At 35.0% G+C, this 11,738-nt stretch overlaps 1 protein-coding gene and 1 non-coding gene across 2 annotated transcripts in view; both read left to right on the top strand.

Moving 5' to 3' along the window:
• Nucleotides 1-6,843, top strand: part of Dnajc15 (DnaJ heat shock protein family (Hsp40) member C15) — a 41,714-nt gene extending 34,871 nt beyond the window's left edge. Inside the window, exon 5 of the mRNA XM_070026710.1 lies at nucleotides 6,768-6,843. Within this exon, the coding sequence (XP_069882811.1) occupies nucleotides 6,768-6,843 (76 nt within the window). The remainder of the gene's footprint in view (nucleotides 1-6,767) is intronic.
• Nucleotides 106-239, top strand: LOC138830320 (small nucleolar RNA SNORA1). The gene has a single exon (XR_011372987.1). It is a non-coding gene; the product is annotated as a small nucleolar RNA SNORA1 (small nucleolar RNA).
• Nucleotides 6,844-11,738: the final 4,895 nt, after the last annotated feature.

Raw genomic sequence — 11,738 nt, forward strand, 5'->3', positions numbered from 1 at the left:
ATGTTTATATGCATCTGATCATATAAAATAATATTTATTGAAATGAACCCTAGGAAATGGAAATGAGGTTTTTTTTTCCTATGTTTAAAAAAAAAGGAAAAAGGAAGCCTCATTCCAGATGAGGATGGGCACTGTTGATCAGGGTCCAGAATTGGTCACTGAGGCTAAAACTGAGACACAGGTTGTGCTTCCCACACAGTAAATGTGCTGCAGTGGTGACAGTGAGACCTGTAACATCTCAAGCTCATGGGTCAAAAGATACAACAAAAGAAATGTATTCAATCAGTATTATTAGTAAGGAACAAAAGTCTAGATTTTATTCATTTTAAGAGCTTTCTGTAATTCATCTTTCTAAGATCCCACAGATAATTTGCTTGAGGAATGACATTTAAAAGGTTTTAGCTGTGGGACTTTGAAGTTGTCATCAGTATTTCTATCAGTATTTCCAATAGTGATAAAAGAAGCCCGGATAAAATATTTGTGGCAGAGCTGATCAGTTGTCTTTGTGTGTGCTGGTACTAGAGATTAAACTCCAGACCTGGTGCTTTCCCACTGGAGTTTTTTTTTTTTCTTTTTTCTTGGTCAATTGGACATAGCAATCAATCCTCAGAGCAATGGTGTGGCTTGAGTTGTTTCTTTCAAAAGGGACTGTCTTAGATTTCAAGAGAAATCTTGAACTTCATTCTGATGAACAGAGAAGGAATCACAACATGTGAAAATGATTAAATAAAAATTTATTGACTTTAAACAAAGAGAAAGAGAAAGGGTTCTTGTGTCTGGGAAAAATAACGTTGATACCACTACTAAATTCATGATCTCTGTTTCACTTTTTCTAAGTGGGAGATAATATTAGTTACTCCTACATAAAGTTATTATGAAGATTATACATACATATAAAACACTGAACAACAACATGGCACTTAGTAAATACTCAGTAAATATCAATTTAATAAAATAAGTCTTTACCTAGATTCTGCTATTTAGAATCACTACTTAAAATCATCCATTTCAATGGATATTAGTCAAGTTAATTGTAGCTTTTCTGCACTTCATTTTATTCATTTTTTGAATTTGAATTAACGTTTTGTTAAAAGGCTAAAAGAATGATACATTGAGCCAGGTGCAAGTTTATGCCTATAATCCTAGATAGAAGGCTGAAGTATAGAGGATTGTGGTTTGAAGTCAGCTGGGTCAAAAAAGTTCATGAGACTCCATCTTCAAAATAAACTAGTCAAGAAAGGCTAGGGTGGAGGCATGGCTCAGTTAGTAGAGTGCCAGCCAACCAAGCACAAGGTCCTTAGTTAAAAAATAAACATAAAAATATAAAAGAATGATATAATGATATCTTTTTAAAAAAATATTTTTATTCATCATTCTTTTTGTTGTTGTTGTTGTTGTGGGGCCTGAACTCTGGGCCTGGGTGCTGTCCCCGAGCTCTTCAGCTCAAGACTAGTGCTCTACCACTTGAGCCACAGTGCTACTTCTGGCTTTTTCTGCTTAAGTAGTACTGAGGAATTGAACCCAGGGCCTCATGCATGCAAGGCAAGCACTCTACCACTGAGCCACCTTCCCAGCACATAATGATATCTTTTTATAAGTGTCTACCATATTAAATATGGGCTTTTCACTTGGTAAAAATAGTATTAAGTGAAGTAAGCCAGACCCAAAGAAACACATGATTCAGGCTTTCCCTTATTTGTAGTAAATAGACTGCCTATAAGTCTACAAGTAAACACAATGAATGGTAAGAGACAAAAATTACACTTGGACATGACAAATTAAACGGGACTCTAAACATTCAGACAGTGAGATCAAAAGAGGATAGTCTTAGGAGAGGATCACAGAGGCTCAATAGCTATTTGTGTATGATCATATAAAATAATGTTTATCAAAATGAACTCCAAGAAATGGAAAACAGTAGATTTTTAAAAATTTTACTTTTTGTGCTTTTTGTTTTGTTTTTTGTTTTTCCCTTTTGTCATTGTTATTGATTTCTGTACTTTTTGTCTTGTATGTAAGTTTATCTGCTTGGGGGAGGGTTAGGGGAATCACAGAAATAATGGGACAAAGGGCGAACTAATTTGGCAATGATACTCATACTAGCTAGTATGTTGAAAATGAACTATATAATTTGGAGGGAGGGGGTTCAGGGGGTTCAAGAAGATAATATGTTGAAAATGAGCTATACAATTTGGAGGGAGGGGTCTCGAGAGGGAAAAAATTAGGAGAAAAGGAAGGAAGAGGTGACATTGTTCAAAAAGAAATGTACTCATTACCTGACCTATATAACTAACTCCCCTATACGTCACCTTCACAATAAAAACAAATTGAAAAAAAATAGGCCTTTCTCTTCCTATCTCTACCATGAATGCAAAACTAAATGTTTTCCCTTAGCATATTAAATTTACCTGCTTTCCTCTAGTCTTTTTTTCTGGATCAGGTGGTGTTGATTATGTCAAGGTACTTCAAGATGTGAATAAGTTGCTATGGTTTTATTTTCTGTGATCACTGACTGTAAACTATGTAGACTGTAACAAGTAGGAGAAGGCAAAATGGAGTTGAGCTTTGTTTACACTCTTAAAAAAATTGTCCATGCTACTTCCTCTAAACCAAGCATTATTCAAATCCCAATGGTTCATAAAATGTTTGAAACACACTCAAAACCCCTAAATGGCTCCATTATCTATGGAGTTGGGGTGTGCAACTGACCCCCCACATTCCACTCCCTAGTTGCCAGCTAGATGTATTCAGGGGATCACAGTTTCACAGTTTGAAATCTCTCATTAGGTAACATGACCTCTAAAGTTACTTTTTCAACTTGATGGTAGAATTGTATATTGGACATAAATTGCAGATACATTTAATTCTTACACTAAGTTTAAATGCTTGATGTCTCTCATCTTTAAACTTCACAGCAGCAAACAAATGTATTAAAAAGTAGTAAGACTTTAGAAACTTATAAATATAGCAGTTAGTTACAAAGTGGTAATAAACTCTGCAGGCAATACTTCCCTTTTTCCTCAAAACTAGGACTCTGTACTTGTGGTAAATGCAGAATGTTTAGAACTAAAATACTTTTGCAACAACTTCCTTCCTGATATTTGTTTGTTTATAACTTTATAATCTTGTTTGGTGGTTGGCAGACTTCAATGTACCTAATACTTTGTGGAGTTTTATGTAATAAACTATGTGTATTGCTTTTCTTTTATAGACAATGTAATTGATTTTCAAGGATTTTAACTGAAGTGATTTTCAGATTTTCTTTTATGTGCACAATTAAAACATAATATCCAGATAAGAGCAATATTCTAAATATCCTCAAAAAAGTACACCAAGGAAATTTTTATTTTCCTGAATTTATATCTCCATCATCTAGTGATGAGCTTTTATAAAATATGGTTTTTAACATTCTCTCCTTTTTTTAACTTCATAATTTTTATAACATATTAGACTTGCTTGATGTTAGTTTTTACTTAGTCAGATAGTGCCTATATCCTTTCAAGAAATTTATCCTTTTTTTTTTGCCAGTTGTGGGGCTTGAACTCTGGGCCTGAGCACTGTTAACACTGTACCACTTTGAGTGTACCACCACTTCTGGTTTTTGAGTGGTTAATTGGAGATACAGAGTCTCACAGGGACTTTTCCACCCAGGCTCGCTTCAAACCAGGATCCTCAGATCTGACTCCTGAGTAACTAGGATTACAAGAAATTGACAAGAAATTTATCTTTTTACAGTTAACTTCCTTTTGGAGAGTATTAGAAAATACATTAAACGTCCATTACATATACAATCCTAGGTACTATTTTAAGATACAACTTGTAATTTCTGCTCTCTAAGGAAATACATCAAATATGTACAGCAACTAGAACACATAATTTGTAAAAGAAAGTGCTAGAGAGCACCATAAAGACAATTGCAATTGTCAACTAAATTATACTAGAAAATTTCAAATTAATGTTTTTCATTCTTAAGAAATATAACATTCATAGTCATTGCACAATGTCTAATAGTTTATCAGAATTCAGTTGTCTGTAATAAGTGTCTATCTGGGGGCTCCTTCATACCAAAAAGAAAGCTTAAAATGGCCCCACAAGACATCAACAAATGGCTAAAAGAAATATTTTAAAGTGTGTCTGAAGACTTGTTCAGTTTATTCATGGAGTATTTTATGTGCTTATCTATTAATAGTACATTTTTGGATATATATGAAAGTAATAGGAAGTGAACATGATAAATTCTACTATATGCATATATACTGAAACCCTACAATGTACAATTAATATGCACCAAATAGTGCATAATTAATAATCCCCGCCCAATTTTTTTGAATGCTGCTCTTTTTCAAATTGTTCTTTTGGAAGATTCTTGCTACAACAAAATAAATTGGCCTTGAAATTGAGTTCTTATAGTTTTACTCTCCTGAATGCTGGGATTCCAATCAAGCATCACTCTGCCAGTCCTTTTCTGCTTCATTGTAACAATCTTGGTAATCTGTTATTTATTTTAGAAATTTAGAGGTGGCAACTAGAGACTAAAACACTACCAAAATCAAGTACTGACAATTTACAGAAGCCGGGAGGTTCTATACAAAAAGACAGAAGGTCTTAAACATAGCATTCTAGGCTACAAAGGCAAGTAGACTTTGAGTGTCTTTACATTGAAATGATAGTTGTGACATTGCTTCTGAGTCACTTATGAAATGTTAACTAAGTTTCTTACACCCAGTCCCTACACATAGGACATACAAGGTTTTCATAAGTATTCATTTTATCCATAACACAACTGTTACTAGCTCTAGTTATATGCCAGATCACACTAATATATTTAACTATATTATCTAATTCTTTAAAATGATCCTGGGAAATAAGCTTTATTATGTAAATGTTACATTTGAGATCAAGATATATCAGTGTCGAAATAAGCAAAAACAAGTTGTATAGCTGAAGAATTAAGATTTGAACCTGGATCTCAACAACTACATGTGCATGCTACATTTAGTAGTAACAGTGGTTTGTCCATGCAAATTGTATTATGTTGAGCTTCACACTGACTACCTATACTTTAAGTCAGCTATTGTTATCCATACTTGAGACCCAGGAAAGGTTAGTAGCGTAGGAGCAATAAAAGGGTTTTGTTCTGATTTTTTTTTTTTACATAGTCAGAAAATGTACTAATGAGAAATGTTTCCAATCTTGGAGAAAGTAGGTTTTCCTTAATAATTTTAGGTTTATTTTACTTTCTCGGTTAATTTTTGTTTACAGTGTAACAGCCAACATTTTCCCCACAGGTTTCTCACAAAGCTAAATAAACTGTGAGATCTAAAGAATTTTGAGATCCCCTGTTGAGAGGCAATAAAAGTGAGCTGTTATGGAACATGCTACATGCCAGGCACCATGCTAACACTTTGCAGGCATTCATTCATTTCTCATTCCTCATTGCATGAGGAATATTGTTACTAGCCTATTTCATGAAGAAACTGAACACAAAGAGGTAAAAGATTTGACCAAGGTTATCTAATACCAGATAGCAATACTGGGATTTAAAATGCATCAGTCCACTGAGGGGCATCTGGTTGATTCCATATCTTGGTTATGGTAAAAGTAGAGGATTTTTTGTTGCTGTTTTTTCCTTTTGTCTGTTAGTCTTTGGGAGGGTAAAGGGGAGCACAGAAATGGTAGAACAAAGAGTAAACAAAACAGGGGTACTCACTAGACACTGTGGAAAATGAACTGTTCGACTTGTGGGTGGGGACTGGAGGGAAAAACTAGAAGAAGGCAAGGGAAGGGAGACATAGTTTCAAAAGAATTGTACTCATTCACTACCTGACTCATGTAACTATAACTCCTCTGAATATCACCTCTACAATAACAATATATTTAAAAATAAAATCCAGCAGTCTAGCTCTGGAATCCAGATGCTTATATGCTACACAACATAAGTTTTCTTCTTTCAAAATAACTTACAAGTGTAAGCTTTCAAACTTACAGCCTGTAAGTATATGTTCATTTTATTATTTTATTATGGTGCCTGTACCACGGGTTTGAACTTTACACTCTCCTTTGGCTTTTTCATCAAGGCTGGTACTCTACCACTTGAGCCACATTGCCAATTCTGGCTTTTTGTTGATGAATTGGAGATAAGAGTCTTGTGGACTTCTTTTACCTGTGCTAAATTTGAACTGCAGTCCTCAGATTTCAGCCTCCTAAAGTAGGATTACAACAAGCATATGTGACTAACACCCAGATCCTGTGTTTTATTTTTTTAACTGAGAATTGGGGCTGATATTACAAAGACTGAAACACACACACACACACACATACATGCACACACACACACACACACACACGTGCACATACACGCACACATATAATACAGCATTTAATCATGTTTATTTTGATAGTGGAATTAATGAAAAGCTGTAATTTTATATTTGTCCACAAGATGGTGAAATTCTCATTAGTTTTTAATTTCTTAAAGCCCATATAAATCATTAATTTATAATCTGTATTTGGCTCTGTTTATTAATTTCTTTTTTTAAATTTTTTAAAAAGTTTTTTGCTAGTCTTGGGGCTTTGAACTCAGGGCCTGGCCATTGTCCCTGAGCTTCTTTGGCTCAAGGATAGTGCTCTACCACTTGAGCCATAACACTACTTCCTGCTTTTTCTGTTTATGTGGTACCAAGGAATCAAACCCAGGGTTTCATGCATGCAAGGCAAGCACTCTACCACTAAGCCACATTCTCAGCCCTATTAATTTCTTTTTACAGCCCATCTGCTGACAAGGCTAAGATTAGAGCAGCTCACAGGAGAATCATGATTTTGAATCACCCAGATAAAGGTTAGTAGACATATGCTGTGAATTCCTTTCAATTTACTTAAACTCATCATAAATGGTAGTAGATATAGATGTTTATGTGTCACATGGCTTGAAATCTTCCTCAGAAATAGTTTGGAGTTCAGGGACTCACGGAAGTAGATTTTTCTACTCTCAAGTACTCAGTTACTGGCTGTAATAGGTAAGTACCTAAACCAATCTGATGCTCCTACCATTTGATCAACAAAGAAAACATGAGTTTTGGGATTTTGGGTGGAATAACTGCTTGGGGCATCATGCATTTATGTATCTAATTTTACACAGAAAAGCATAAGATTTAAAGGATTTCCTCTACATCTCTGAATGTAATATGTCATAGATTATTCTAATTTTTTTTTTGTTTCATTCTGGAAGGCTCTGAGACTGAGGCATTTGTTTTTAACTGGCCAGGTTTTTAATGTAAATTTATCTTACAGAAAGACAATTATTATAACTTTAAATACACTACAGCTGCTTGATAGAGAAAGCCCATATGTTCATTACCGTTTCTGCTTTAAAATAGCAGATGGCAGAAAGTTGCACTGTATTTTAGAAGTCAAAGGAGGGAGGAAAGTAAAGGATTTCATAGATTTTTATTTACTGACTGAGTTTTGTAATTATTTTGAGAAAAATTAAAAACAAAATTTGGATTCCTATTCATCCTTACACCAAAATAAGGCATTAGTTTTCAGCTTTTGCAACTTAATTGCTTACTATAAAAATTCTTTTTACTGAACATCATCTCTGTTGGTTGGGTTTTGCACTTGCTGTTCTTTAGTATGAATAAACAAGAGAATAAACTTTGAAAAGAGGTTTTGCCTCAAATTTCTAAACAGCTTCAATAGTTACTGAAAGATCCACTCAACTAATTTACTTTTTATTGTGTGCTCTCAGGGTAATTGGTTGAGAAAGAAATGTTTTTAAGTGCCTCCTTGCAGCACTCTGTCTCTTAAACATTCTCTGGATTTCTTCAGGTCAAGTGAATGCCCTTGGCTCTGATTGATTGAAGTAGAATCAAGCACTCATGTCTTTCAGATGATTGACAAGTTGTTGATTTTTGTCTGCTGGCAGACAAAAGTTCTAAAACATATCTAAGAGAGTATCTAGTTTAGATACCTTTCATAAACAAGAAAATGGTATTTACAAGTTAGTAGTCTCTAAAGAGTGATTTGATTTAATCTGAGATACTAAATTGATGAGAGGTGGGATTGTAGATTCTAGCATGCTTGTACTTCCCATTTATGTGTAGGTAGCTGGGTAAACATTTTCTTAACCTCTCCAAATGTCAACTTTTATCATCTATAAAGTAAAAGGATTTCTAGGGTCATTTTTGTTTATGGGACTTAATAGAATCATCATTTTTGTTCAATTAATCTTACTCATGTGGAATTATTTAAGAATCTGTCCTATATAGATCACACTTTTAACCTTTTAAGGATATTGTCAACTTTTCAGATTATTGTCCCTTTAAGAATGTACTGTGGAGTGGGGCGCCGGTGGCTTAAGCCTGTAATCCTAGCTACTCAGGAGGCTGAGATCTAGGATCGAGGTTCAAAGCCAGCCCAGGCAGGAAAGTCTGTGAGACTCTTATCTCCAATAAACCACTAGAAAACCGGAAGTGGTGCTGTGGCTCAAGTGGTAGAGAACTCACCTTGAGCTGAAGAGCACAGGGACAGCGCCCAAGCCCAGAGTTCAAGCCCCACGACTGCCAAAAAAAAAAAAAAAAAAAAAAAAAAGAATGTACTGTGGACACAATCAGTTTTTCTTTGTTGTTGTTTTTAATGTACTGTGTGGTTTTCTTTTGTATGTTCTTCCCTCTATGGTATATCCCCTGTTATTATTGTATTTGTTTTTGGTACCTTGTATATACATTTGTCTAATTTGGGGAGGGAAGCTGAATAACAAAATGCTGAAACAAGAACACAGGATGACCCATTGCAACAGTGATACTCACAAGACACTATGTTAGAAATTAACTTTACAACTTGGTGGGGGATGGGGGGTGTAGGGGGATAGTAAGAGAAAAACAAAGGACTAGGTAACAATGCTCTACAATGCACTACCTTACTTATGTAACGAATCCCTCTATACAGCATCTTTACAATAAAATAATTTTTAAGAAAATGTACTGAAGACTGGGAAAAAATAAAGGAAGGGATGACATTGGCCAAAAAGAATTGTACTTATTACCTGACTAATGAAATGGTAATCCCTTTGTAGAAAACTTTAATAATAACAAAATTATATATTTTTTGAAAAGAATGTATTGAAGCTAGGCACCAAATGTCTCACACCTAGCTACTTAGGAGGTTGAGGTATGGTAATGGTAGTTTAAAACTGGCTGATACATAAAAGTCAGTGAGAATCTAATCTCTAAGTAACCAGCAAAAAGCTGGAAAGGAAGCTGTGCCAGCTTTCAGTGAAAGAAGCCAAGTAAGGGCACCAGGCTCTGTGACTAAGCCTCAGTATCAGCAGCATTAAAAAAATTGACACTGGACATTTTTTTCATTTTTTTATCATTCATCCAAGTTTAAAACATTTCAAGTTTCAGAGGATTTTTTAACTTCTTAAAACCCATCCAGTCAAGAATTCTTGCATAATAGAAGTATAGTGAGCTAAGGAATACTAGAGCCATTGTATGTGATACAGTTGGAATTATAATAGTTCAAATATCTAAAAAGTTTCTCGTGAGAAGAAAGCTTGTTTTATTTCAATGGGAAGAAGATAACAGATTTTAAGCCAAAATGCCTCATTGGCCTTACGAGGGGAAGACAAGATTGTTTGGGAAATCATAGGACTGGCGAACTTAATTTTGCCCCCTCCTCACCTTTTATAATTTCTTTACCACTTTTTCGGACTAGGTTACTACTGGGTATACAGGCAGTTTCAAATACTTCAGTCTTCTATCAGTGCCTGCAATTTATGAATATGTTTTCTTACCTCACTCCAAAGTAACTTTTCTGTTGGTTTTGCAACCAGCTGGTAGGATAAATTTGGAACTGTATGTGTGATCAACTATAATTTGTTACACATTTCATTATCAGGTTGTGCAAAGAAAGTGACACCAGAAAATTAAGTGTGAAATATGGCTGAAAATAAATTTTTTGTAACTAGTTGTAAATGAGCATTCAGATGTGTTTTGGTAAAAAGTGAATTTTGCCATTTTAATGTAGTAAAAGATTAATGCAGTAAATATCTCACATCCTTGATTTAATCATTATAGATTGCCACTTTTGTTAAGTTGCTGAAAAATATCCAGTGAACACCATATTGGAGAAGGAAAGGCTAAACTTGAAAAAATTGTGGAACTTTAGAATGTCTATGTAACTTGGTGCTTCTTAAAGTGAAGTAGACCTGTGTGCAACAAGTCAAAAACAAATAAAAGATACACAGGCAGAAAGTTTGAGGTGGGGCAGTACTGGCACTTGCACTTAGGTCTTTCGGGTTGTTAGGCAGATGTACTACCATTTGAGCCATGTCCCTAGACCTTTTTTGCCTTACCTGTTTTTTAAGATAGGATCTCATATTTTTGCCAAGACCAACCTAGACTGTGATTCTCTTACTAATGTCTCCCATATAACTGAGATGACAGGTGCATACTACTACTCACAGCTCATAGAATCCTATGTTACAATTTAATATTGCTGTGACATCCAAATATATGCTAATTTTGCATTATATGAATGCAGGAGGGTAAGGCTTAGTGATACATAATTGCATAATTAGCAATCATGACGGTATATATTTAATAACTAACAACACAAAACAAAAAGGGAAAGAAAAGGGAGTGGAGGGAGAGAAGAAAAAGGAAGAGAGGGAAGGAGGGAGGAAAAGCATGAGTGTGGATCCACTACAGATTGGGAATTTAAAACAAAATACTTCTTCACTATAATTTGAGATACACTAATATAATCAATGCTGCATGCTGAACCAGGGCCAGTAGAGCTAGGCCTTGAACTCAGGACCTAATGCTTGCTAGGGTAGACTGTTTACCACTTGAGCAGCTGGTTGTGAGTTTAGTTGTGGTGGTGTGTCCTGCAGTTTTGCCCAGGCCTGCATGGGCTACAGCATTGTATGGTGGTGGTTGATGTTGTTAAAAAAATGTTTTAAAAAAATGTATTGTGAAGGTGATGTTCAGAGGAGTCACAGTTACATAAGTAAGGTAATGCGTATATTTCTCGTTGGTGGTTGATGTTAAGTGTTTAAAAAAATGTATTGTGAAGGTGATGTACAGAGGAGTTACAGTTACATAAGTAAGGTAATGAGTATATTTCTTTTTGAACAGTGTTACCCCCCTCATTTTTTCCTACTTTGCCTCTCCCCAACAAAGTGTCTAGTGAGTATTACTGTTGGTTTGGCACCTTTTGTCCCACTGTTTCTGTAAGTCCCCTTCCTTTCCCCAAATCAGATAAACTTCAAAACAGCAACAACAGGGAGTAAAACAAAAGGGGTGGGTAGAGGGAGAAAGAAATAAATGCAAACAGTACAGTAAAAACAACAACAACAACAAAACACCCTCTTCTTTCCATTTCTTGGAATTCATTTCTATAAGAATCATTTTACATTGCCCAATTCATAAGGAGATGGAAATACTTGGAAAAAATTATATTAAGAGAAACATGATTCCCCTCATTTGTAATAACTAGAGTATGTCTAGGATATTCTTAGCGGAGCATCACAATGGTTGCTCAATAGTGATGTGGATATGACCATATAAAATGATGCTTATCAAAATGGACTCCAAGAAATGGAAGCAAGAGGTTTTTTTAAAAAATTATTATTGTATGAGTTTTGACCCTAGGCCTCAAGAAATATTGCAGTCTCAGCTATTACCCTGTTAGAACCTCAAGGCCAACGTTTAAAGAACACCAGGCTCTTGAAGAGT

The sequence above is a fragment of the Dipodomys merriami genome, unplaced genomic scaffold (assembly GCF_024711535.1).
Source record: "Dipodomys merriami isolate MVZ:Mamm:240054 unplaced genomic scaffold, mDipMer1.0.p SCAF_188, whole genome shotgun sequence".
Classification (NCBI taxonomy): Eukaryota; Metazoa; Chordata; class Mammalia; order Rodentia; family Heteromyidae; genus Dipodomys; species Dipodomys merriami.